The sequence below is a fragment of the Rhineura floridana genome, chromosome 5 (genome assembly GCF_030035675.1).
Source record: "Rhineura floridana isolate rRhiFlo1 chromosome 5, rRhiFlo1.hap2, whole genome shotgun sequence".
NCBI lineage: Eukaryota > Metazoa > Chordata > Lepidosauria > Squamata > Rhineuridae > Rhineura > Rhineura floridana.
Window position 1 is genome coordinate 157,830,239 of NC_084484.1, and position 27,901 is coordinate 157,858,139.

At 40.2% G+C, this 27,901-nt stretch overlaps 1 protein-coding gene across 6 annotated transcripts in view; it reads right to left on the reverse strand.

The window, feature by feature from the left end:
- Window positions 1–27,901, reverse strand: part of IFT88 (intraflagellar transport 88) — an 83,452-nt gene that overhangs the window by 32,813 nt on the left and 22,738 nt on the right. For all 6 annotated transcript variants that reach the window (XM_061628588.1, XM_061628586.1, XM_061628589.1 and 3 more), the window contains 7 exons: window positions 25,986–26,056; window positions 24,701–24,787; window positions 23,618–23,717; window positions 18,365–18,451; window positions 10,497–10,683; window positions 8,443–8,551; window positions 8,148–8,298 (listed from right to left, as the gene is read on the reverse strand). In XM_061628588.1, coding sequence (XP_061484572.1) covers window positions 8,148–8,298; window positions 8,443–8,551; window positions 10,497–10,683; window positions 18,365–18,451; window positions 23,618–23,717; window positions 24,701–24,787; window positions 25,986–26,056 — 792 coding nt within the window. The remainder of the gene's footprint in view (window positions 1–8,147; window positions 8,299–8,442; window positions 8,552–10,496; window positions 10,684–18,364; window positions 18,452–23,617; window positions 23,718–24,700; window positions 24,788–25,985; window positions 26,057–27,901) is intronic.

A 27,901-nucleotide genomic window follows, 5' to 3' on the forward strand; every position in this document is an offset into this window, starting at 1 on the left:
AAGGCAGTGTATTCATGGGAGAAGTGATGCAATGTATGTGGAAATGTTGTGGTCTAAAACATCTAAAGACCACTACTTACCATCCCGCCACTAATGGGTTAACAGAGAGATTCAATGGCGTTTTGAACGGCATGATCAGAAGCTATGTTCAAGATCACCCACAAGACTGGGATGAACGGTTGGGTGCTTCTTGTTTGCATACAGAGAAGTCCCTCAGGAGTCAACAGGCTTCTCACCCTTTGAACTGATGTTCACTAGAAAAGTGAGGGGACCTTTGGAACTATTAAAAAGTTCATGGGAAGGAACCCTGGGAGAGTACAAAACATCTGTAGTAGATTTTGTATTGGAATTCCGCAATAAATTAACATCAATGATGGAGATGGTGAAAAAGAATTTGAGTCAAGCACAGGAGAAGCAACGTTACTGGTATGATAGAACAGCCAGGGAACGTGTGTATGATGTGGGAGATATGGTTATGGCGTTCATACCCAGGAAACATGACAAATTACAGGCTAACTGGGAAGGACCATATACCATCAGAGAAAGGCTTGACACAGTGACGTATGTAATCACCACAGACCAATTAAACAAAAGCAAAGTGGTTCATGTAAATATGTTGAAGCCTTACCATACCAGGGATGCACAGGTGTTGCAAGTTACCTTATTCCCTGAGGGAAGTGGGCCTGAACTTCCAGATTTGGTACAGGAAAGCAAAGACAAAGGAGGGGTAGATCAAGTGGAATGGTCAGAGGAGGTGAAGGAGGAAGTAAAAGAAGAGATTCTGAGAGTTTTGAAAACCTATAGGAATCTCTTAAGCAACAAACCTGGCCGAACCAGTATAGTTATACATTCCATTGATACTGGAGATCATGCCCCAATCAGATCTGTTCCGTACCGTGTGAATGGGAAAGTTTTGAATGAGATCAAAAAGGAGGTGGAAGATATGCTGGAATTAGGAGTGATCAGGGAATCCATCAGTCCCTGGGCCTCAAGTATTGTCCTGGTTCCGAAAAAAGATGGAACAAGGTTTTGCATTGATTATTGGCTAATCAATAAAATTACTGTCCCAGATGCGTATCCTTTGCCTAGGGTAGACGCAAAGTTAGAGTTATTGGGGGCAGCAACCATTATCTCTACATTAGACCTCTGTAAAGGATTTTGGCAAATGGAACTAGACGAGCAATCCAGAGTCAAAACTGCCTTCAGTACACCAGATGGGTTATATGAGTTTGTGACCTTACCCATGGGACTAAGGAACTCACCAAGTTCATTTCAGAGGCTAATCAATACTGTGTTGCGAGGCATGTCAGATTTTGCAGTGGCCTATATCGATGACGTGGCCATTTTTAGCAAGTCGGTGCCTGAGCATGTCCAACACCTGACAACAGTATTGGAGGCCTTAAGAAAAGCAGGCCTCACAACAAAAGCTAAGAAATGCCAGTTTGGGCTAAAGGAAGTAACCTATTTAGGACATAAGGTGGGGAGTGGGAAAATCACCCCCTTATGGAGCAAGGTAGAGGCAGTGCAATCGTGGCCTATCCCCTTGCATGAATTAACAAAGAAGAAGTGTTCTGAGCGTGTGGTATGGACGGATGAATGTCAGAAGGCTTTTGATCTACTGAAGCAAGCCTTGTGCCAAGGACCCATATTAATAGCACCAGACTATGAGAAACCATTCATCGTGGCTACAGATGCATCGGACCTCGCGCTGGGAGTCGTCTTGCTACAGGAGAGAGAAGGCACCAGACATCCAGTGGCGTACCTGAGTCGCAAGCTGACGCCAAGGGAGAAAAACTATTCGTCGGTCCAGAAGGAGTGCCTAGTGGTCGTGTGGGGACTGAACAAGTTGCGCCCATACGTGTGGGGACGAAGATTCACAGTGACTACGTATCATCGGGCCTTGTTATGGTTGCAGACTATGAAAAACCATAACACTATGCTGCAGAGGTGGTCCTGGGCCCTACAGGACTATCAAGTGGACTTCCAGTTCATCAAAGGCAAGGACAATGTACTGGCCGCTGGACTTTCCAGGCAAGTGGCTGGGACTGCAGTGACGTGACCAGACAGAGGAACAAAGAAAGACATTTTCCCCATAGAGACTTTTATTTGTTAACGCGACGTATAAATCCTGGAACAGGAATAATACTCTGCTGTTATTTAAGGGGGGGGGAAATGTGATGTTCCTATATTAATGTATATATGGTAAGTGTTGTTGTTTTAGAAGATACATGGTAAGTGGAGTGAAAGAGGAGGGGGAGTGAGTGGGCAGTAGAATGCGAGATGATTGGCTGAGTGTTTAAAATGGCTGAATGTATAAAAGGAAGAGTGAGAGTGGAATTGGGGGGGAGAAGAGAACTGAGTGAGTTGCTTGGTGGGGTTTAGAGAGTTGTTTACCAGGAGGGAGGTGGAGTTCGGATTAGTATTGAGTAAAACCATATGCTTATGTGCCTTAAGAAGAAATCTTGTTAATCTTGTTAGCTTTGTTATCTGTAATAAATACTTAATTTGGTTTACCAAAGGCCTGATCCTTGGCTGGGGTTTCACAGACCAGAAGGGAGGGTAAGGTAATGACCAAGGCTGAAGGGGAACTGTAACAAATGGTGGCAGCGGTGAAGAGAATAACAATACCAGTATTCAGAGTCTCTGGGAATACTAGTATTGGGACGTTACTGGTGGTTGCCTAGCAGGGGGATCTGTTGAGATCTGTGCTAGAGCGGGGAGAGAAACCATAAGAGAGAGCGGTCCGGACTGGTGGAGTCCCTGGTGGTGCCTAGTGACAGGCAGTAACCACGAGCAGGTAGGAACCTGACAGGGAGAGCCAGGGAAGGACGCCAATATTCACCAATATTCAAAAAGGGATCCAGAGGGGATCCCGGAAATTACAGGCCAGTTAGCTTAACTTCTGTCCCTGGAAAACTGGTAGAAAGTATTATTAAAGCTAGATTAACTAAGCACATAGAAGAACAAGCTTTACTGAAGCAGAGCCAGCATGGCTTCTTCAAGGGAAAGTCCTGTCTCAGTAACCTATTGGAATTCTTTGAGAGTGTCCACAAGCATATAGATAGAGGTGATCCAGTGGACATAGTGTACTTAGACTTTCAAAAAGTGTTTGACAAGGTACCTCACCAAAGACTTCTGAGGAAGCTTAGCAGTCATGGAATAAGAGGAGAGGTCCTCTTGTGGATAAGGAATTGGTTAAGAAGCAGAAAGCAGAGGGTAGGAATAAACGGACAGTTCTCCCAATGGAGGGCTGTAGAAAGTGGAGTCCCTCAAGGATCAGTATTGGGACCTGTACTTTTCAACTTGTTCATTAATTACCTAGAATTAGGAGTGAGCAGTGAAGTGGCCACGTTTGCTGACGACACTAAATTGTTCGGGGTTGTTAAAACACAAAGGGATTGCGAAGAGCTCCAAAAAGACCTCTCCAAACTGAATGAATGGGCGGAAAAATGGCAAATGCAATTCAATATAAACAAGTGTAAAATTATGCATATTGGAGCAAAAAATCTGAATTTCACATATACGCTCATGGGGTCTGAACTGGCGGTGACCGACCAGGAGAGAGACCTCGGGGTTGTAGTGGACAGCACGATGAAAATGTTGACCCAGCGTGTGGCAGCTGTGAAAAAGGCAAATTCCATGCTAGCGATAATCAGGAAAGGTACTGAAAATAAAACAGCTGATATCATAATGCCGTTGTATAAATCTATGGTGCGGCCGCATTTGGAATACTGTGTACGCTTCTGGTCGCCTCATCTCAAAAAGGATATTATAGAATTGGAAAAGGTTCAGAAGAGGGCAACCAGAATGATCAAGGGGATGGAGCGACTCCCTTACGAGGAAAGGTTGCAGCATTTGGGGCTTTTTAGTTTAGAGAAAAGGCGGGTCAGAGGAGACATGATAGAAGTGTATAAAATTATGCATGGCATTGAGAAAGTGGATAGAGAAAAGTTCTTCTCCCTCTCTCATAATACTAGAACTCGTGGACATTCAAAGAAGCTGAATGTTGGAAGATTCAGGACAGACAAAAGGAAGTACTTCTTTACTCAGCACATAGTCAAACTATGGAATTTGCTCCCACAAGATGCGGTAATGGCCACCAGCTTGGATGGCTTTAAAAGAAGATTAGACAAATTCATGGAGGACAGGGCTATCAATGGCTACTAGCCATGATGGCTGTGCTCTGCCACCCTAGTCAGAGGCAGCATGCTTCTGAAAACCAGTTGCTGGAAGCCTCAGGAGGGTAGAGTGTTCTTGCACTCGGGTCCTGCTTGCGGGCTTCTCCCAGGCACCTGGTTGGCCACTGTGAGAACAGGATGCTGGACTAGATGGGCCACTGGCCTGATCCAGCAGGCTCTTCTTATGTTCTTATAACAGAAAATTTATGTAACTTTACAGTTGACAATGAGGACATTGAACTTGTCAAGGATTAACTAGAAAAGGTCCTCAAATGCAAAGATGTATCACTGAACACCAAAGTCAGGATCATTCAGACCATGGTATTCCCGATCTCTATCTATGGATGTGAAAGTTGGACAGTGAAAAAGACGGATAAGAGAAAAATCCACTCATTTGAAATATGGTGTTGGAGGAGAGCTTTGCGAATACCATGGGCCACGAAAAAGACAAATAATTGGGTGTTAGAACAAATTAAACCAGAACTATCACTAGAAGCTAAACTGATGAAATTGAGGTTATCCTTCTTTGGACACATCATGAGAAGACATGATTCACGGACTTCCCAGGAGGATCCCTACGCCTGCGCAGCCTCCGAGACGGGCTCCCGCCTTGGATGAAACTTATCCAGGTTAAATCCAGTCAGAAGGCTCTTTTCTGACTGGGAATAATTTCTTCCGGTTAAAGAAGAAACGTGAGATTTCCCACTTTAGCTTTGTTTTGATTGTTGGAGTCTGGAATTCGTCAGAATTGTCTGTCTTCCAGCAGCTCAGACAGAGCGAGGATTTTTATGCTAGCTCAGCTGGATAAGTGACCCGTTTTTTTTTATACGGATTAACAGGCAAACATCCTCCTGTCTACATTCATCATTTTCTTATCTATACAGCTAAAGAGATTTGTCAAAGTAACAGCAATTGAGATAACCTAGGTGAGGTAAGACTTTCCTTTTTTTGTTCGCGGAGCTAGGGGGGAAGAAAATATAAATAGCTTATCTTTTTTTTTTTATTGCAAAAAGCTGACATGGAAAATGGCATTCTAAAGATTACAACGGGCGAGAGATTTCTGATTGAAGGAGATAAGAAATCTTTTTGATCTATGGTTGGGATTATTTTTCCTGATCTACTTTTTTTTTGACGAATCTGCTCATTCTCTCTGCTACTAGCTATTTCGACGCTGTGAACTAAAGCTGTTCTTACACTTTCAGGCAGATAAGAGATAAGGGCTGTCTAGCGTGTGACGTTAGTTTGTTGGAAAAATTAACTCCTTTGTAACTGGTTAAAGAAATAAGCTGCTCTTTGTTTGGGACATTGAAAATTGAAGGAGTTTTGTTCCTTTGGCTTTAAGAATGACAATTAAGAAGACCATGGATGTACAAGAAGGGACTTTATCTCTAGACATGTTTCAGAAAATAATGAATGGGATTAACTCAATAAAACAAGAATTGAGAAATAATAGACAAGCGTGGAGAATTGAATTTTACGAAATGAGACAGGAGCTGAAAGAAACTCAGGATTCTATGAGAAAGGAGAATAAAGATAGATCTGGAAAACAAAAAAAAGATGAAAGAGAAGTTAAAGGCAAGGTTCAAACTAAGGAGACTGGCTTAATTATGGACATGAAAAAAGATTTGGATTTCCTGGCTGTGATGGATCCTGGAGACAAATATTACAGTTTGGAATTCAGCGCTGTCCCTGAAGGAATTGAAGAGATTGGAGATAAAGATATTATCGGTTCAAAAAAATTCTTGGACTGGAAGGATTTGATGGAACTTGAAATGGAGAAAGTTAACAGAATTAATCCCTGTCTTGTGTCAATGGAAAAACCTTCAAGAGATGTACTAGTGTATCATGTGGAAAAGAGGAACAGAGATGCGGCTTTGCAACAATACTTCAGTGATATGTTTGGATTTGATGGCAAGAAAATATCTGTGATGGAGGAAATTCCTACCAGACTTTTATTATATGACTATGACAGCAAGATTTTCGGGTGCGTAAAGATGGAAGATGGAAGATGGACCCAATATGGATAATGACAGAAGAGCGATTTAAAATCACTGGACTTAGTAGATTTGATGAGTTGGATTAATTGGCATGTTTATTTAGAAAAAAAAAATGATTGACATATATCTCAAGGATTGGAAACTTCTCTTTGACTTCTTGTGGAAGATTAAAATGATATGATGTTAATGAGATTTGAAACCAACTAAGATAACTGTTGGAGGAAGGTGATTTTATAATCTATTAAGAGATAGGTCTGTTACATATTATAGATTTATAGTTGAATTATAGTGTTTTGAAATTACTGGATTTAGTAGATTTGATGAGCCGGATTAAATGGCATGTTTATTTAGAAAAAAATTGATTGATATATATCTCAAGGATTGGAAACTTCTCTTTGACTTTTTGTGGAATATTAAAATGATATGATGTTAATGAGATTTGAAACCAATTAAGATAACCGCTGGAGGAAGGTGATTTTATAATCTATTAAGAGATAGGTTTGTTATATATTATAGATTTATAGCTGAACTATGACAAATCGGAAGTCAATATTTTTATATATATGTATTTTTTTTAGTATTGTATTAGTTATTGATTTGTGTTGTTTTCTTTTTGTATTATTTTGGTTTTGAAAATTAGAATAAAAATTAATTGAAAAAAAAAGAAGACATGATTCACTAGAAAAGACAATAATGCTGGGAAAAACAGAAGGAAGTAGAAAAAGAGGAACACCAAACAAGAGATGGACTGATTCCATAAAGGAAGCCACAGATCTGAACAGGGTGGCTTATAGCAGATGCTATTGGAGGTCACTGATTCATAGGGTCACCATAAGTCAAAATCAACTTGAAGGCACATAACAACAACAGCAGGGATGTGCTATAATTCTCGCCAATTCGCAATTGGTACCTAATTTTCCATTAACTTGCTTATTCTCTATCACTACAGACTGGATTTTTATGTAGAGATTTTCTGCGGCTATTTTCAAAAATATATATTTTAAAATTCACCTCTAAATTATTGACATTAAGAATGATTGTATCAATATGTCTTTTGATCTATCAGTATTTCCTTTCAAAATACCAATATTTCCTTTAAAATTATCAATATTGTTTTTTGTGAGGGAAATTGATATTAGCCTATCAGGTTGATGGAATGCTTTCAAACTGGCACCAGCCAACGGATCCCATCCCTAGCCTCCAGTGGGATCACATTTGTTCTGTGGATCAGCTGACCACATCCCACACACTTCGAAACAGCCTGACAGACTTTAAAAGGACACATTTAGAATAAACAGGCTGAGGGTTGTAAACAGTAATACATATTGGGGTGGTGCATTCGGCCATCTCTGCCCAATGCAAGTTACTTGTGCTTAGCCTTAGAGCATTTGAGAAACATGCAAGGCATGGATGAAGGAGCTAGGATGGGAGATCGCCCCTAATACCCTTTGGCAGCACGTAGTGGCTTTGATCCAAAAGAATCTTGCATGAATGGAAAGGCACTTCTTTTTTGCAGGCAGCCCCATCAAAGTGTTCTGATTTCCCCATCCCACTGCCATACCTCATCCTACACATTGACAGAGGAGCTCTGTGTGTGTGTGTGTGTGTGTGTGTGAGTGAGTGAGTGAGAGAGAGAGAGAGAGAGAGAGAGAGAGAGAGAGTGAGTGAGTGAGAGAGTGTGTGTGTGTGTGTGTGTGTGTGTGTGTGTGTGAGAGAGAGAGAGAGAGAGAGAGAGAGAGAGGGAGACGCACACACAAAAGTCCTGTTGTGTAACTGGAGTACCATAGTTCCATTCACTGTTCTCTGATTGCAATCCATAGGCAACAGATTTATTTATGTAGATTGAGTACTTGTGCCATATGTAAACATGAAATTGACTGTCAAATTAGATTCAACACTTCTGTAGCTATTACTTTGACTGTTGTATAAGATTAGAAAATGCATATGGAATTATAATTTTAAAAGCACATACCTCATAGTAATATTGAAAAGCTTGAGACTTATCCCCTTCATTGTCATAGAGTTCTCCAAGCTTTGCTAATGCATGTGAGTCTGTTGGAACAACACTGATGAGTTGCATAAGCCACTCAATGGCCTGATTAGGATCCTCCATTAATTCATATCTGAGACATCACCAGTTAAGGAACTTCTCACTATGAGTTTGATGCATGGGAATTCAATTGCAATCTTTACATGAACACATACTTTGCTAAATTCAGAGCATTTAATATTCAATATGCTTGACTCTACAATTGTTGAAAAGATACATGCTTGATATTTGGAAGAGAACCTGGGCACTGTTCCGAAGGATAGCATGAAGCTTCAGAAAAGAATCCAATGCCTCATCTAACCTGTTCAGCTTTTTATATGTTAAACCTAAAAACAAAGGCATTCTAAATGGGAAGCCTCAAATGTCACAGCTTTATAAGATGAAGAAATAGAAATGTAAGAACATATTTGTTGTGGGAAATGAGACTAAGGCTGAATCCAATAATATCTACTCAGAAGTAGGCTCCATTGGATTCAATGGGCCTTACTCCTGGGTAAGTGCTTATTGGATTGCAGCCTAAGTGTGAAAAAAAATAAAAAGGAAAAAATAGAACAATTTTTTCATATGGTTCATTCCCATTGAACCACACACTGCAACAAACTGATTAGAATGGGATTGAGGAAGTTATAGGTCAGCATTAATTTACTAACTTTACCATTCTGACCTATAACTATACTCCAAATTTCTACTGTTATAAAATGGGAGCATAAACAGAAAGCAAAACAAATGTTGTCAGCAAAAGGAAGAAACATTATCTTGAACTATTATTCTTATTCTTAGTAGTAGTAGTACTATTAACATTTGTATACCGCCCCATAGCCGAAGTTCTCTGGGCCGTTTACAACAATTAAAAACATTAAAAACAAATATACACATATACAAATTTAAAAACACTTTTTTAAAAAAACATGCTAAAATGCCTGGGAGAAGAGGAAAGTCTTGACCTGGCGCCGAAAAGATAACAGTGTTAGTGCCAGGCGCACCTTGTCACCAGCATCATTCCATAATTTGGGGGCCACCACTGAGAAGGCCCTCTCCCTTGTTGCCAGACTCCCAGCTTCCCTCGGAATAGGCAGGGCCTTGGATGTTGAGCGTAGTGGATAGGTGGGTTTGTGTCGGGAGAGGCGTTCCATCAAATATTGTGGTCCCAAGTCGTGTAAGGCTTTATAGGTTAAAACCAGCACTTTGAATCGAGCTCAGAAACATACAGGCAGCCAATGCAAGTGGGCCAGAATCGGTTTTGTATGTTCGAACAGTCTGGTCCCTGTTACCAATCTGGCCGCTGCATTTTGCACAAGCTGCAGTTTCCAAACCATCTTCAAAGGAAGTCCCACGTAGAGTACAATTTAACACACACACACAAACAGAGTTCTGCATACGCAGGAATGATTTGTACATAGTTCTGACTAATGCAGAGCTCCATGACTCCATGACGCTGCCTAGAAGCACTGGATGAGGGCATGTGTTTCCTAAAAGAGCATTTCTGGAGCTTTCGTTTTCCACCATGGGAGTGTTTTCCCCACTTGCATGCATATACAAGGATCATTTCCAAAGTGGAAAATATGGTAAACATGAAGATGAACTTTGAAAACTGGATATGAATGATGGTGACCCAGCCACTGTTTCAGCTTTCTGAGTTCATGCCCACAAGAATGAGCTGCTCTTACCCTACAAACAACTTTCATCTTTGAAATATCTTCAGGGTGACCCAGTGGAGTGATTTGGTGACAATTTAAAAATGCAGGCTTCTTTCTGGCTTCCCTCAGTGGCAGCTGGTGCTTGCGAACTGTGCATAGGATTTTGACAGCTGGGCGGGACAACCCACTTGTCAATCGTGATGTCACAATGGTGTCATGTGACTGATAGGTCGACAGGTCCACACAACTGTCAAATTTGGCATGCACGGCCGATCCTGATAAGGATCTGCCCCATGGAGCCAACAAGGTTCCCCAACCCAGCACACAAAGTTTAATATATATATTTATAGTTTATTAACTATAAAGCACAAAAATAAAAAGTGTAGGGATGCATCTACTCCACTGAAATAAATAAGGAAGCCTGCTCAGAGAGCAGCTCTGTCTCAGCACTGGTGTCAATAGGAGGCTCTGAAAAGAGACAATTATAATTACAGCCCACATTGCTATTCAGATAATACAGTATATAATGAAGCTTAAAAGTAACCCCTCAATCCTTCTAAAAGGACAAATACAACAGCCAGAATATCAAGCACAAGCTTTATCACAGGTCATAATGCAAGCATATTTGACTTACCAATATTATAGAGTGCTTCGGTGCATGAAGAATCATTCCTTAGAGATTCCTTATAGAACTCTGCTGCCTTCTCATAGTCTCCACTTACAAAAATGGTATTTCCTTTATTTGTGAGTGCAGATGGGTTGTATCTATCAGAATTTACTGCTAAATCTGCATAGCTACTTGCCTGTGTAAATTCATTTTCCTAGATTAAACATAGAAAGCAAATAGTATATTAAGAGTTGCAATAGTCAAGAAATCATAAGGCTATAACTGGGGAGGGCAGCTATGAGAGAACTAGAAAAGATCCTCAAATGCAAAGATGTATCATCAAACACCAAAGTCAGGATCATTGAGACCATGGTATTCCCAATGTCTATGTACGGATGTGAAAGCTGGACAGTGAAAAAAGTGAGTAAGAGAAAAATCAACTCAACTGAAATGTGGTGTTGGAGGAGAGTTTTGCAGATACAATGGACCGCAAAAAAGACAAATAATTGGGTGTTAGAACAAATTAAACCAGAACTATCACTAGAAGCTAAAATGATGAAACTGAGGTTATCATACTTTGGCCACATAATGAGAAGACATGATTCACTAGAAAAGACAATGCTGGGAAAAACAAAAGGGAGTAGAAAAAGAAGATCAAACAAGAGATGGATTGATTCCATAAAGGAAGCCACAGACCTAAACGTACAAGGTCTGAACATGGTGGTTTACAACAGATGCTACTGGAGGTAGCTGATTCATAGGGTTGCCATAAGTCATAATTGACTTGAATGCACATAACACACACACACCAATCTCTTGCTTTGCAAACCACCTCTTTATAGTATAGCCTATAAGAAGCAGTCTTCAGTTTTTATTTTATTATTATACATTTTGTTTTTAAAAATCCAAGTCATTCCAATGCTTAACTTATATTTCGCTACAATGAAACAACACATTTTGTATTCTATATATTTTGCTGGCATAGGCAGTACAGTGATCAACCTCTCAGAAATGGAAGAGATTCATTTCTGAAATCCCTTCTGAAACTAGCTACAGGCACTACCCAAGTCACCCTTCTGCCGGGCTGGGGTGAGTTGGATGCCACGGATCTCTGGTGGCACCAGGAGGCTTTGGCTGTGTCAGCCTCTGCCGGAAGCAGCCCTCCACCACTGCAGGTACGTGGCTCCGCTAGGAGCCTCCCAGAGCTGCCAAGGGTCCTCCAGGGACAGCCAGCCCAACAGAAGCTGGCAGAAGGCCTGAACACGAGGAGCTCTGGAGGTGTGGCGGGGGAGAAGCTGTGGGGGTTGGGGACTTGCACAAGATCCTTCTCGCATTCGGATTCCTCCTCCGAGTCCTGATCCCCCTTCAAGCTCCACCAGCGAAAAGGCTGGAGGAGTAAAACAATTTAATTTATTTCCCATCCAGGACTAAAAGGAGCTCTTTCTCCTCGGGAGGCCTATTGGCTGGAGCCAACAGTTTCCGGCTGGCTCATGCATGCAGGTCCTGATGGAGTCAGTGTTCAGCCAGGCCAGAAGCTCCCGAGTGGGAGGAGGATCCCGTGGAGCTTTCCGCCAGCTCATCCTCCACCATCTCCCACTCTGCCGGCTGACCAGCAGTTGGATTGCTCTGCCCATATACGTGTAGATTTCATTTTTAAAAAGCATTGAAATCCACTTAAAAACATTAACCAGTGAAACAAGCTTAACACCTGGATGCCAAATGTCCTATTCTGTAGCAGCTTTGGGGAAAGGGATTTTAGTCACAAAAATTGTGTAAGAAGAAAGGGTTTAACAAATCCTACCCCATGCCTCATGCCTGATCCAAATCAGGCTCCCCATACGTCAAGACTCCCCCAACTCACACCTACTTTTTTTAATAGATAAACAATGATAAGCAACTGAAATACAACATGTTGCTTAAATACGTGGCCTATAGGAATTTACAAAGTAAGAAAAGAGGTCAGGTTATATTAGAGAAAAAAATCACACTTGCTCTCCAGTTATTGAGTTGATAGGCATTGTAAGTTCTTTACAAAAATAAGGAAAAATGATAGGGCAATGTTAAATACACAAGCACTGATATTTCTCTTCCAATAGGGTGTTAACTGACACATAGGGAAAAGAGTATTTCCATATCCCCTGCCTGCCTAAGATGTGATTAGGGAATTGTTGAAGCTAATCACACTTATTGTGGAGGGCAAGGGAAGGACTTTTTTTTTGAGCCAGCACCTGCTTTTTTCCTCTCCCATACTCCACCCTAAGAAATGATAATGCAGATGGCAGATCACATCTCAGATGGTGTGTGTAGCTTAGGAGCATTGCTCATACAATCTTGGGTACTGGATTTGCAGCTACATACCCTAAACAGTAGCCTTTTGTTTGGACTTTTGAATTTGGTGATGAGCACTGAGGGCTCATCTACACGGTGATTTAGTGTGTGTTTGGTGCTACTTACATCTCTTTGTAATTCGCATGGTTCACATGACGTTACTGGTAAACAGAAGCTATCATATAATTTCCCCCCTGTAAATCTGTACTAACCCAATCCACTGATAATACGAAAAGTTTAGAACAATACAGCTGCACTCTGCTCTACACGTCTTTGAAGACGGTTTGCTTCTATGGTTTTTAGTGGGTGGGTGAATCAACACTTTCACCTCTTCCCCCTTCTCTGCCCACTAACTCTCCCATGAATTCCATTTTGTTTCTGGTGGTTTATCTAGCAACTTCTGACTGCTCTGTCCTGTTGAACCACTCTATCTTCTGTGTTCCTCACAGAAAGAGAGACAGGAGAGAAAAAGAAAAACCTGCAGTAAAGGGGTTAAAAACTACTGGAGCGGTTGCCAGGTTTACCAAGGTTGACAGCTGGTTGACAAGGGCAACCATCTAGATAAAAAGCAGAGCACTCAGTTAGTGGGTGTGGGGGGTTTAGCATGGTGAAAGACTTGTGTATGAATATCTTAATGTCAGTAAAGACTCTGAAAGAATACGTTGCCTGGTCTGGCTCATTTGCGGTTGAACCTGTATCAGAATCTTCATTTGAACCACGCACACGCACACACACTCGCAACAGGGGTTATGGGCCCAGGATCCAGTTTACTTTGAGGTTCTGGTGCCGGTTCTAACCCGAAACAGCAGAGCTGAGAAGCAGGGTGAGTCGATACATCGGAAGGCACAGCGGTAAACAAAAGCAGAGACAGAATGGCGATAAACCTGTCAGCCGGGATGCCGATGGAAAGACTGACTGAAGTGAATTATAGCAGTTGGAAATTGAGGATGAAAGCGGTTCTAGTCAGAGAAGATTTATATGAAGTAGTTGAAACCGCCCCACCGGCTGCTCCGTCAGCGGCTTGGACGAAAAGAGATGAAAAGGCGAAAGCCTTCATTACATTGGGACTGTATGATAATCAGCTGTTGCACGTGAGGGATGAGCCGACTGCACATCAAATGTGGGAAACTCTGAAAGCGGCTCACATTCAGCAAACAGCGGGGAGCAGGCTATGTTTAGCCAGACAGTTGTATAAACTTCGTTTCACAGACGATGGAAACATGACAGAGCATCTTGCTGAGTTTCGACGTCTATTCGCTGAATTACAGGACCGGGATGTGGAACACAGTAACCTGCAGAAATCGTATATTGTGTTATCACTCAGTGAGAAATGGGATAATTTAGTGACAGCCATGGAACGATTACCAGATGGCAGTTTAAATTTGGATTTCATCGAACAGAAACTGCAGCAGGAATGGAGCAGGAGACAAGAATACAAAAAGACTGAGACTAAAGAAGCCATCACAATGAAACAATTTAACTCCAGAGAAAGACATGGACTTAAAACATGCTATTTTTGTGGATCTCAAGGACACATACAGAGAAACTGTGTAAACAAATGGAAAAATAGAGACAATGGATGGAAAAACCCGAGTGTGAACTTTATAACGAAAGAGAAGAATGAAACAAATGACTGTAAATGGTTTATTGACAGTGGAGCGTCAAATTGCCTAATTACCGAAGCAAGCCTGTTTCACACATCAAAGGCTGTGAAAGAGTTTATTTGTTTAGCTGATGGATCGCAACGGGACATCATCGCTAGGGGAACTTTGAGGCTAAGTAAACTTAAAACTATTCTAACTGATGTTCTGTTAGTCCCTAATTTACAATGTAACGTGCTTTCAGTTAGGAAATTAACAGAAATTGGTTTTAATGTGGTATTTGAAAGAGGTAAATGTATTATAAAAAGAGGCAATGAAATATGTATGACAGGGAGATTGCAGAATTCTATGTTTGTGATACAAAACAATCACAACGAACCACAATGTGCTTGGTTGAGCTTAAATAAACAGGTGCATGAAAATTGCATTCATGAATGGCATAGAAAACTGGGTCATGCCAACTTTGAAAAGATTAAAAACACTCCAATACACAGCAAGGACTTAAAACTAAAAGGCTGTGAGTATGCATATGATTGTGATGCTTGCTATAAGATGAAAACAACGGTAGCACCTGTTAATAAGAGAGCTGAATGCACAACCACTGAGCCATATCAGCTAATTCATATTGACTTATCTGGACCCCTGCAATGTTCAAAGGGAGGAGCGAGATTTTTCATGGTGATAGTGGATGATTTTACAAGGTTTACTCACGTATACTTGCTAAAAAGGAAAAGCGAGGCAGAAGACAAATTACATTTATTTGTAAAGAAAATAGAGACTCAACATGGAGTCACTATACGGAAAATCCGCTCAGATCAGGGGGGAGAGTTCACTAGTCATGCGCTGCATGAATTTCTTGAAAAGAAGAGAATAGTCCAGAATTTTACTGCCCCATTTACTCCATCTGCTAACGGAGTGGCAGAGAGGAGAAACAAGTCTCTGCAAGAATCTATGAGAGCCATGCTTGCAGATGCAGAGTTAAACAATACTTTTGGGGTGAATGTATTCTTTATGCAGTGTATATACAGAATAGATTACTGCATAGGATGATAGGAATGTCTCCTTATGAAAAACTAACAGGGAGAAAGCCAACAGTAAAACACATTGAACGCTTTGGAGCCAAATGTTGGGTTCATATTCCCAAGATTAAAAGACGTGGCAAAATAGCTCCAACAGCCAAGGAAGGACGTGTATTGGGTTTTCAAAATGCCTATTATAGGATCTGGAATCCTGAGTGGAAACAAGTAATACTCAGTCGTAGTATCAAAATTGCAGATCCAACATGGAGACAAAGTCAAACAATTGATCTAGGTGAAGCACACAAACCTCAATTGATAAAAGAGGAGCAAAGACATCCAGGGCGTAGTGAAGGGGAGATATTGCAAATGCCTTTGAAAGACGCTGTAAAAGAACAAGGTTATGAAAAACGTAACATTAAGAGACTTAGCATTGAAGACACAGAAACAACAGGGACAAGTACAGAAATAAGTGTAGACAGAGATGTTAACACAGAAACCATGCGCGACAGTATAAGACGCTCTGAAAGAGCTAACAAAGGACAACCTCCTCAAAGATACACAGTTGGTATAATTCAACATGTTAACAGTGAAATAGAACAGGCAAATCAAACAGAATGGGTGAAAGAAGGGCCTATAGAGTCAGGAACATTGAATTTACTGTGGAAATATTGTGAGGATGAAAATATCTAAATCTGGTGAACATGCTTGGTGTATGTAACATAATTCATTCTGAAAGAAATGATGTCAAATAAAGATAACAAATGATTTGTAAGTGAAAGAAAAACAAAAACATTGTATCAAACCGGCAACTTAAGTAATAATGTAACGTATGTCAAAATACTCTGTGTACGAAAAGCAAATGTAAACAATGATGTAAAGAGGTTTCTAATTTCTGTGAGAAACAGGTGGGGGCTGTTGAACCACTCTATCTTCTGTGTTCCTCACAGAAAGAGAGACAGGAGAGAAAAAGAAAAACCTGCAGTAAAGGGGTTAAAAACTACTGGAGCGGTTCCAGGTTTACCAAGATTGACAGCTGGTTGACAAGGGCAACCATCTAGATAAAAAGCAGAGCACTCAGTTAGTGGGTGTGGGGAGTTTAGCATGGTGAAAGACTTGTGTATGAATATCTTAATGTCAGTAAAGACTCTGAAAAAATACGTTGCCTGGTCTGGCTCATTTGCGGTTGAACCTGTATCAGAATCTTCATTTGAACCACGCACACACACTCGCAACATGTCCTCCCCCCTTCACTATTTGCTGCAGCTCTCCCTTCTTTCCTCCTTTCTCCCCGAGTAAGCTTCCTTCACTCCTTGCAACAAGCGACGGGAATTGCCATTGGATTTTATCATTCTTTCTCATATTCTCTATCTTTGCTGACAGAATTTTGAAGTAACCTCTCCATGCCTGGTTTCTGATTTTTTTCTAAAAACTCTTAAGTGCATTTTTTTAAAGTCGCCTCAAAAAACTGATATTTCTCAAAATATCAATATCGGTATTTTAAACAAAATATCAATATTTTGAGAAAATATCAATATTGGTATTCATATTTTGAGAAAATATTGAGATTGCTATTTTCTCAAGATATTGATATCAATATTTTCTTTAAAATATCGATATTTTGTTTTTCCAGCAGGGAAAAAATTAACTCAGAAAAAGCAAGGGGCAGCAGAGAAAGGGGGAGCAGATGACCCCACTTTTTTTCAACCGCCAAACTTCAGGAAGTGGTGGGGGCAGGAGGGAGTGGAAATACTGTGGAAGTCAAATATATCTGCACATGCCCAGTAACTGAGCAACCGGAGGGAGTAAAAATGTAAAATTAGAGGGCAGGGCCACAAGGAAACAGCGACACTAATCCTTCCTAGAGGAAGGCCTGCTTTTATGAATGGAAAATAATGGATTTGAAGCTACCATTGGGCACAAAGTGTGGACCTTGCAAATCTATTACGATGGTAAAAGCAGTGTATTTGCTACAAAGAAATGCTCCCATGTGGATAAGCCCTGAGAGTTTTGAAACATAAAGGAAGAGAAAAACTGTGCTAGTGCTATTTTAAAAAAAATAGATAATGATTGTTTTTCTCTGTCTTTTCTATCTTCAATCTACTTCTGGCATCTAATGAAAAGGTCTGTTGGTTTCAAAAGCATCTGTCATTCCAGTTGCCACAACAAACCAGTTGATCTCAAAAATGCCAATGGATTCATTATTCTTTTTTGTTTTTACAGAGTCCTGTGGCATCTTAAAAATTATTTCAGATGTTAAAAGCTATTGTGTAATGCACAATGTGAAATCTCAATAGGCAGGAAAACATACACACAAGGATGTGGAAGGGGAAATGTTAGAAGAGAACTGAACAGCAATGAGATGCAAAACGTACAAATGGCGATAATTCAGTTGGATCTTAACTGTATGCTAAACAGACACAATAACCCTGTACAACAGCACATTGTTGATAACTTACTCAGCATTGCTAAGTTGATTGTGTTAACACCTACAATGGAAAAGGAAATACTGTCTCTATTCAGACCCTACAGAACCTCTTGATGAGTTGTAATTCACACTAACTGAGCTATAAATTTGCACTGTTGACCTTACTATTAAAAGAATAACCAACAAAGTTGTTCCATTAGGGCACGCCCCCCCAATCTGTTCTGGGTTTCTCCCCAACCCTCCAGAGCAGATTTGGAGGTATGGGGGGGGGGAGAGAGAGAAAGTCTGTTGCACAGGAAGAAGTCCCTGTGCCAATGAGACAACTTTGTTGGATACAACCCTAAGAAACAATTAGACGTTAGAGTGTACAGTTTTAAGATACTAATTCAAATGTTCAACAATTATTTCTCTTCACAACTACTATTTAATTAAATTTAAGACAAAAAATATATAGGGAGACCACATGCCCTCAGGTTTGGATTAATTAAATTAATTGAAAGACACTGCCAAGCAGTCACTCACCAAGAAATAAAGAAATGAAAGATTTGTTGCAGCTGCACTTTTAACTCTGCTATCCTTTTTTTCAAACATCTTTAAAGTCTCCACAGCCTAGAAACAAGTAATAATCAAATTACTCACATTGTAACCCATTATTCAAATAAACTTGGGTTGATGCACTTTTTCTTTAGTGAGGAGCAAGGCAAAATCTATGCTTAGGATAGCCATTATCAAAGGTGCTATGGACTTTGAAGAAGCACGAGTACAGGGCGAAAGGGACAAACGAGCTAAGTGGAAGGCACGTCAAGCAAATCCTCATCATGACCATCTTCCATCTGGAAACCTATGTCCTCACTGTGGGAGGCTGTGTGGATCCAGAATTGGCCTCCACAGTCACCTATGGACCCACCGTTAAAGACCTTATCTTGGACAGTCTTACTCAGCCATGAGTGATCGCCAATGAATGAATGAATGAATGGTGACTCTCTGCCATTGTAACATTACAAAGCATGATAATACCTGCCATGTTTAAGATCATAGTATAAAACAGATATTTGACTACAATAAAAAACCTCATTTATATTCAGTATGTTCCACTGAAATCAAAGTCACTTTCTTCAAAATGTATTTAGAGGTATGTATACTACAGTCACTCCCTCTCTCCAGAGGTTCTATAGGACAAGGGGCAATGTAGAAATTGTACTGGAAACTATAATTCCCAGATTTGGGGAAAGCTATGAGAGTTCAGTAGGCATAAAACAGAATAAATGTAGGGTATGTCCCAGCCCCTAGGGCAGCACCACTGATATCTTCAACATTGAATTCCTTTAGATATTACTGTATTTTTATGTTGTTTTAATCTTATTGTTTAATTTTGGTTCACATTGTGATTTTTTCTGCCCTTGATTATATTTATTTATTTATAATTTGATTTATATCCTGCCCTTCCTCCCAGCAGGAGCTCAGGGCGGCAAACAAAAGCACTAAAACACTTTAAAACTTCATAAAAACAGACTTTAAAATACATTAAAACAAAATATATTTGTAGATATCATTGGATCATTAATTTGAAACAAATTAATCTGTTGTATATATTTTATATTTCAAATGTAAATTTCTTAAAGTGGTTTACTCTTAAAAATTTGGATTTTAACATCCTTCTATAGATGCAAATATTCTGCACGCTTCTGGCACCTTGATCGTAACCATTTGCAGTAAGGGATTTGCCTGTAGTAGCAAAACAATATGCTACTACAATGTGAGTGTAACTAGAGATGTCAGAGAATTCTAATGGGAATTGCCAATATTTGCTTATTCCATTCCAGACGTGGAACAGAATCTATCCAATGAATACAATCGGTATTTGCTGTTGTAGTTCTCAGTCTGCAAATATGTAATTGATGACCCTTTGCCTATTTGCATTGTTTCCTGTGCACTGAAAAGATCTGCCTTTGCACTGAAATGAATGGTGTGGAATAATGTAATAATTAGGTAATTATGTACAATTCTGCCACAATAGACAGTAAGACAAATAACACAGTTTTTGCTAGAAGCGAAAACTCAGCAGAACAGAAATAGCACTGCATGTGACAAACATGGGCTTGAACAAAAAATAGTTACTTCTTACATTCCTAGGTGCAACATTATGCTTTGTGATGTTGCACAGGCAAAGCTATTGGTATGCTTCTTCTGGATCACTTATATGTTGGCATAGCAAATTTTGTTAAGTTCAGTCATCTACTGCATATATTTAATTTACTTTTGCTGTCTTTCACATAGCTGAAAGTTTTCTTTTTAAATTAAAGTCTCACAAACAAGGAACAAGACACAAGAGAATATGTGTGGACTTGAAAACCATGGCATTATCCTGAACATCTGAACACTGCAGACTCACACTCTGTGTCTTGGTTACTGCTAGACTCCAAGTTCATGATAGAATAACATGTAGAATGTGATCTTCCAAGCTTCATGGGCACCTACTGTACGGTGCCTATAGCATTGCTACAGATGTCTCTGACCCTTCCTGCCACGTGCCATTTTATCAACTTTTCTGAGCATTTTTGCTTAATGTAAAATAACAGAGACTTGGTCACGGTACTCCATGTTCTGGTTAACTTCCAGACTGAATTAATGAAATGTGCTCTATGTAGGGCTGCCCTTGAAGACAACATTTCCGAGCTGTCCTGGTCCAAAATGCAGCAGTCAGATTACTGGCTGGGGTTCCTTTTAGATCTCATATAACCCTTGTTTTAAAATAGCGGTATTGGTTGCCAGTTTGTTTCCAGGCCCAGTTCAAGGTGCTCATGCTGTTTAAAGCCCTAAACGACTTAGATGCCAAATATTGGAAAGACCGTCTGCTTCCCTACAAACCCTCCTGGGTGTTGGGATCACCAGAGGAGACCCTTTTTGTAGTTCTGCCACCCTCAGAAGCTGGGGTAGTGCATTTTCTGCGACAACCCCTAAGTTGTGGAATCCCCTTCCCAGCGACATGCATCTGGCAACCTCTCCGTATAGCTTTGGGCAAGTGCTGACCTTTGACCCCTGACGCATATATTTTTAGGACCTACCCTTTTTTGTGATTCTGATTGTTTCTGATACTGTACTTTAAGGTTGTTGTAACCTGCCCTGGGACCTCTGGGTGAAGGGCAGGCAATAAATGCAGCAGCATGTGCTGCTGCTGATAATTTAATAATAATAATAAAAATAAATCTCCTTGTTAAAAAGCAAGGTGCCCACCAATAACTCCTTTCCTTACTCCACAGCAGGGCTATCCCCAATTTCTAGTACATGGAGAAAAATATAGTACTCTTGGCTCAGGTTCTATGCTCACACAACTTACTTAAAGTTCTTTATGCATGTGTGTGTTGTTACAAATTTGGTGTACTTACTATTTTTCTATATCAAGGTGATAAAAAATATTAATAAGCATTGTGTAAAAGAGACCTAAAACTGAGGGGGGATCCTTCTTATTTGATTTCCCTCCTCAGTTTTCTTGACAAGTATTCAACAGAAAAAAACTGAGAGGCAACCTGGGCAGTAAGCCAAAAACCATCAAAGGACTGTTTTTGCATGGTTTTCTCAGTCTCTGGTTCTCATATGGCTTTCTGAAAACTTCAAAATAAGCATAATTTCTCTCAGGATAAAAATATGGAAAAGTATCAAGAATGAAGTAATACATTATAGCATGAGTTGTAGCAGATATAGACCAAGAGTGCTACTGATAAAGCAACATAAGTAAAGCAATGCAACTACAGTAAAACTATGGCAATGAGAATGGAAACTAAGTGTATTTTGCCTAACCAAGGACCTGAATTTCATAAGACACGTTAGCGAAGGGAGGATGAGTACAGAGCCTGCTGTAGAGGTGCACTCACAGTGTTTTGTTTTAGATGTGCAGCCTTTCTCCCAGATCAAGCCCAGAGGAAACCATTTCTATATGTTTACAGCAGGAGCTGGCTGTGCACAGTGATGATTAGCTGGAAACTGGTGGTATCACTAGTTCACCTTTCTTCTCCTCCCTGAAAGTTTTTCAATTTTTAAAAAACCGATTCAGCTCTTTTTAAGAGTATGGATAGACAGTTTAAAAAACAGACAAATGTACACTTTAAAAATTAAAATGGTTAAACAGCCTGCCTGAAGCACGAGAGGACAAACAGGACTACTGCATTCAGTTCACTTGACAATTGATGCAAGATATAGGTGGGGAAAGCTGGGCTTGAGCTGTAGGAGAAAAAAATGCAGCAATTGCCAACAATTTGCCTGTACATTGGTACACACTGAAAAGTTAGGTACTTCTGATTCTTTGAAAGGCTGACACACTATACTAAACCTATAAAAAGTTATACTGCAAGAGATAGTGGTGTTGTACCTACCTCTCCATACTTACAGCACCAAACAAAATGGGAGAGTACAAAAGAAGGAAAGGTATAATTAAATAGGAAAGGAAAAGTAACACTTTTATAAACACAGAGATAAACTGATCTGAACACCAAGAAATCAGATATGAGTGGATATTTAGGACAAACTGCATAAGCCAGTCCTATCAAGAGCTGGCACTCTAGTCAACTGACCAATGAAATGTTGTCAGTAGATTAGTCAACTGACCAATGAAATGTTGTCAGTAGATTAGTCAACTGACCAATGAAATGTTGTCAGTAGATTAGTCAACTGACTGCCTCACTGTCAACTATTCCAAGAACGTCAGTATGTAGATGGCACATGACCTTTTTATTTCATTATGGTGTCATCCCAGAGTGCAGGACACAGAAAAATGGGCTCAAATTAGAGGAAGCCAGATGGGATGGACAGCAGGAAAGCCAGCATTTGGTGGAGCCAGAGCCAATGACAGGCAGAGTCACCTAATTCTAGTTTTGTCCCCCTTTCTGCTGTGTTCTACAAAGGCAACAATGAGACTGAGGAGGAGGAAGAGGAAGCTCACAGCCAGGGCCACCCGCTGGACTGTCGTAAGTAAGGAGGTTGGCAGTGGGCAGACTGTTGGTGGGGTAATGTCCCATTTGCCCTAAAGGAGCAGGCTCCTCTGTTCTATTATAAAATAGAAAATAGGTTAGGGGTTGTGTGTGGTTTGGTGCATGCACAGTTTCCCTGATTTGCAAATGTGCCATCCCCTAACCCTAGTAGGCAGACTGTCAAACTAGGACTAGGGAGAACTGGGTTGAAATCCTCATTCAGCTATGAAACTTATTAGGTGATGCTGGACCAGTCAGAAAGTCTCAGTCTGATCTACCTCACAGGGTTGCTATGAGGATAAGATGAGGGGAGGCAATGTACAGTGTATCACCTTGAGTTTGTTGAAAGGCAGACTAAAAATAGAATAAAATGTAAAATAAATTTCAATTTTACTTTATTGTTTCACAACAGCTATTTGATTTTTGTAATTAGCATAAATATAAAACCTCTTGATGAGTGTCTTCTTTGTTGTTATATTAGTATGCATAAATATTTTACCATTATTTGATATTTAACCAATATTTGCTCAGTCTTTTGACTAAACCCAGTCAAATGTCTGACCCTAATCCTATCAATTTTTATTTTCTAGAATGAAAGAGGCAAAACTGTGTATATTAGGGTAGAATGTTTAATATTGCATTTGCTTTCATGTATCACAATCACCCTAATGATTATTTTTTTTAAAAAAAAACAGCAACAACCTGAATTCTGTGTTTTACAATGTGGTAACAACACTATCAGCTCTCAGTTTGTTGTGGGATATTATAAAGGAAATTCATACCAGTACAATAGTTAACAAAAGCACTATACCTGATTGAAGTCCTTTTGCCTCAAATATGTAATTGCTTTATTGATTTCCAGGTCATTGGCTAACTCCACATACGGGGAAGCTTTTACTATTTCTACACACCTGTAACAATCAAAAACAGAGAAATTCTTTGTTATAGTGATCGTCTCTAAGTTAAGAAAGCAACTGTTCAATTTTTGCCAGCAGCAGTTGTAGGTAAATCCCCATAAATTGGCTTTAGGTTCCAAAATGTAGCCTGCTAAGTGCTTGACAATCCCTGATGTTTACAGACCCAGATAGGCAAAGTGGAGGCTTAGTGAGCACTTAGTGGATTATTCTACCAGGATGTGTTGTGTCTACCTTGGCAACTGAAAATTGCATAAACCTGCCTTGCAAGAACCCTGTACTGTAGTTCAGTGTTACTACTATCATACTACAGACAGCGACTGAGACTGTGTACACAACATACATTTAAAGCGCACTATTTCCCTCAAAGAATCTTGGGGACTGAAGTTTGTTAAGAATGTTGGGAATTGTAGCTCTATGAGAAGTAAATTACAGTTCCTAGAATTATTTGGGGAAAATAATGTACTTTAAATGGATGGTGTGTACACAACCATGGAGGTAATAGTTTGCCAAAGGCAAACTCTTGTGAAGCCTACATTTTAAAATGCTGAACTGTAATAGAAGCAGAGATGGGCATACCCCAAAACAGAGGAGGCAGGTCCATTAAGGCAAATGGGGCACTGCCCAACCATACTCAGTCTGTCCTCAGCCAGTCCCCACCTGCCTTCCTACTCACAGCCAGTCCAGGGGTGGCCCTGGCTATCAGCTTCCTCCTCCTCCTTAGTCTCAAGTGTTGCCTTTGAAGAACACAGCAAGGAGGAGGATGGGGACAAAACTAGAATTAGTTGGATCTGCCTGTCATTGGCTCTGGTCCCACCTACTATTGATGTCCCTGGTTTCTACCCCACCATTTCCAGTAGGCACCAGCTCTATTGCCCAAATTACTACAGGGTGTAGTCTGTGAATCACTGACTTCCATCAAATTTTCTGGAATAAGTGATCTCAGAGAGGCAACTCAGCTAAAAAAAAAAGGCACCTACCAGTCATAGCCTACAGCAAATGACGTTTCGATTGCTGGAGCAATTAGTTTAGCAGCCGTCATTATATACTTTTCTGCTGTAGCTTTCCTTTAAAACACAAGATTTATCATGGCATAAACTTTTGTGAACTATAGTCCACTTCATCGCACGCATTAATAGTAGCAGCATTTACATCCTATATACTAATCGGGAATAATTCATTCTTCAAGTTTATATCCTTATGTAGCCAAAACAGCCCCATCCACACACAAAAGGGGCATATCAGTACGCTTGGGGAAAACTCAGGGTTTGCAGAAGAAGAAAAAAGTAGGAAAGCAAAACAAAACGTCCAATGAGGACTGAGCATGTCCATTAGCCATGGAATGCTAGAGGGCTGTTGAGTGGTGGTAGAAAACAATGGAGTATCCTAGAAGAGGGCACGGCTGGCTAGAACCCTGAAAAGGAGCACTTCACACTGAAACTTTGTTGCAGCCCCCATTTGTCCTATTTTTAATCCCACCCTCGCAACAAGAAAAGTAAGTTTCTTCTAATGAACTTACTTTGGGTAAAGATATAAAATTAAGATGTCAAATTAGAACACATGGATTTGGAGGGGAAAGCAGTTTTGCTTACTTGCCAAAAAGAGTCACTGGAATTCATACAACAGAGATAAGCATGAGAGAGACTGACTATTACCAGTAAGTCTGCAAGCCCTATCTGTTGGCTTGTGTGCGTTGTTGTGTGAAACAGCATACATTACGTTGGAGTTAAGTTGAGCACGAAACTTCTTCAGAGCATGTTAAGAGTCTTTATTGAAAGACATTAAGGCCAGAGGCTTATGAGTACATACATGTAGAGATTCTTCAGTCACCCCCCCCTTCTGGTACATCTCTCTCCATAGATGAACACAAAAGACACAGCCTCTCAGCTCAGAGGCATAATTCAGAAGAACACAACACATAGACTCTGTTACAACTTTCCCAGCTGTTATCAGATGGCTACCATAGCAACAACCCTGGCAGTCTGTTCCCAGACAGAACATAGACATAACTCCCCCTTAACCACAGTTACGTCTTCACACCTGCAGGCTTCATGGAAAACTACTAGAGACAGTAATGCCTACTGATCACCAGCCCAACACTATCTGGGTGTCAAATGCTATAAGCATAAAGAATGAAAAAGAAGGAAAATGCTAGAGTTCAACATTTGCTTAATCCATAATTTAGATCAGACCTCTGTTCAGCCGTTCCACAAGTCCACAGAACATCCTATGATGATGCATCTTATAAAGTACTTCTAACTTTACCTTTCACACTCCATTTGACGCAAGCTGTCATTTTTAATAGCTTCAATCAGTAGGTTTGTATGTGGATCATCCTAGATAAGGGGAAAGAAATTCCTATTTACAGCTATATAAACAGCAGATAAGGATGTATACGGACACATATACGCACATTAAAATAGATAGTAAACTACAGTATGTTGTGTCATATTTGTTGGAAGTGGGGCAAGAAGAACTCCTGTTTTGTTCTTTTGTTTATGTTCCAGAAGGGAGATAGAGTCAGGGTCCTCCAGATGGATAGGCTTGATTACCTTTACCTGTGATGCTCTGACTGACTCCTTCCGCCCTTTCCTCTCTTCTCCACTGTCTGAGAGAGACACCTTTGTCTCTGTTCTCTCTCTCCTAGCCATGGGGACAACTCCCAAGCCTGGGCGTTGCACCTCCAACTTAGTCAGTTAGTTAGAACTTGGTATGCCTTTCTATCTACTATGTATTTCTATAAACAAAGTAGCTTTTCTTATTTTACTAAGTCTTAAGTCTCAGTGATCTGAATGCAGGGTAAAAGCCTACTTTCTTAGGTAAACGCACACACTGGCACACAAACATTTCAGACCGCTGTTATTCTGTGCTTAACAAATATACAAATTTACACAACAACATTTTCTAAAAAGCTCTTAACGGTTTTTTCTTTTTTTTTAAAAAAAAGGCAACAGCGAAGAAGTGTTGTTTTCATGACAAGCTTATGGCTTTTCCAGAAGCTTATTGTTGGTAACAGAATACTAAAGTGGGTGGATCCTTGGTTGGATGCAGCAGGGCTATTACGTTCTTAATTTCTCAAATAACTTGTTATTCTATTAAAAGGGGTTTAAAATATGTTAAAGATGTATGTTTCATTTCATCTTTACATAAAATAGATTTATAAAATCAATAAAACAAGCATTAGAAATGTAGATTTTTTCCCCCAGACTTTTTATACCCTGCCCTTCCTCCGGATCAGAGCACAAGGCAACTTACAACACAAAGTAAAACATAAAATAAAACAGAATAAAATCATACACCCATTATAAAAACAGCAACACAAAGTCTAAATTCCAACCAGCATCAACATCATCAGGTTCCAAAGGCCTAGAAGCCATTTTCACTTGCCATCTAAATATAGCTAATATGGAGGATTGTCATATCTCAACTGGGAGGGAGCTCGATAAACAAGGTGCCACTGAGAATGCTGTGTCTTGTGTCACTGTCTTGCCCACCACACTGGCCGGCAGAACCGCAAGCAGGTACTCAACTCTCTGATACAGTGTACGGCTCACAGTGGCACGTATTGGGAAAGGAGTTCTGTCAAGTATCTAGACCTCAGATTGTTTAGGACTTTATGGACTAATGTCCACACCTTGAATCAGGCCCAGTAGCTTACTGGCAGCTAAGGCAGTGGCTTCAGGAATGAAATGATATGATCCTATCTGGCTGCAACTTCCAGACACTTTTTGAAGGGAAGATGCACGAAGAGTGCATTACAGTAGTCTATATGGAGGGTTATTAGAGCATGGATAAGTGAGCCCAGGCTCATCCCATTAAAATCATCACGAACATCATACTGTTCATCATGGTAACCAAGTTGACCACACCACTTCATTTCAATGAATTACATCCCCAATCAAGAAAGGTAATTGGATCTTGTCTTATTGAATTTAGAAGAACTAGCAACACATGTGCTTCAAATGAAAGACTGAAATTGATTCAAGCTGTGTGCAAGGTAGGGGTGGAAAGATCTGTCAGTTGCGGTTCTCTCAGTTTTTCATTTTTCCAATCTTAAATTCAACTCTCAACATTTCAAAAGGAATTTGCGATTTTTAAAAAAATCCTCATGAAAAATTACCAGCACTTTAGTGCAAATTTTTCCTACTAAACACATTTTTAGGGAGTTTTGACTAATGTAC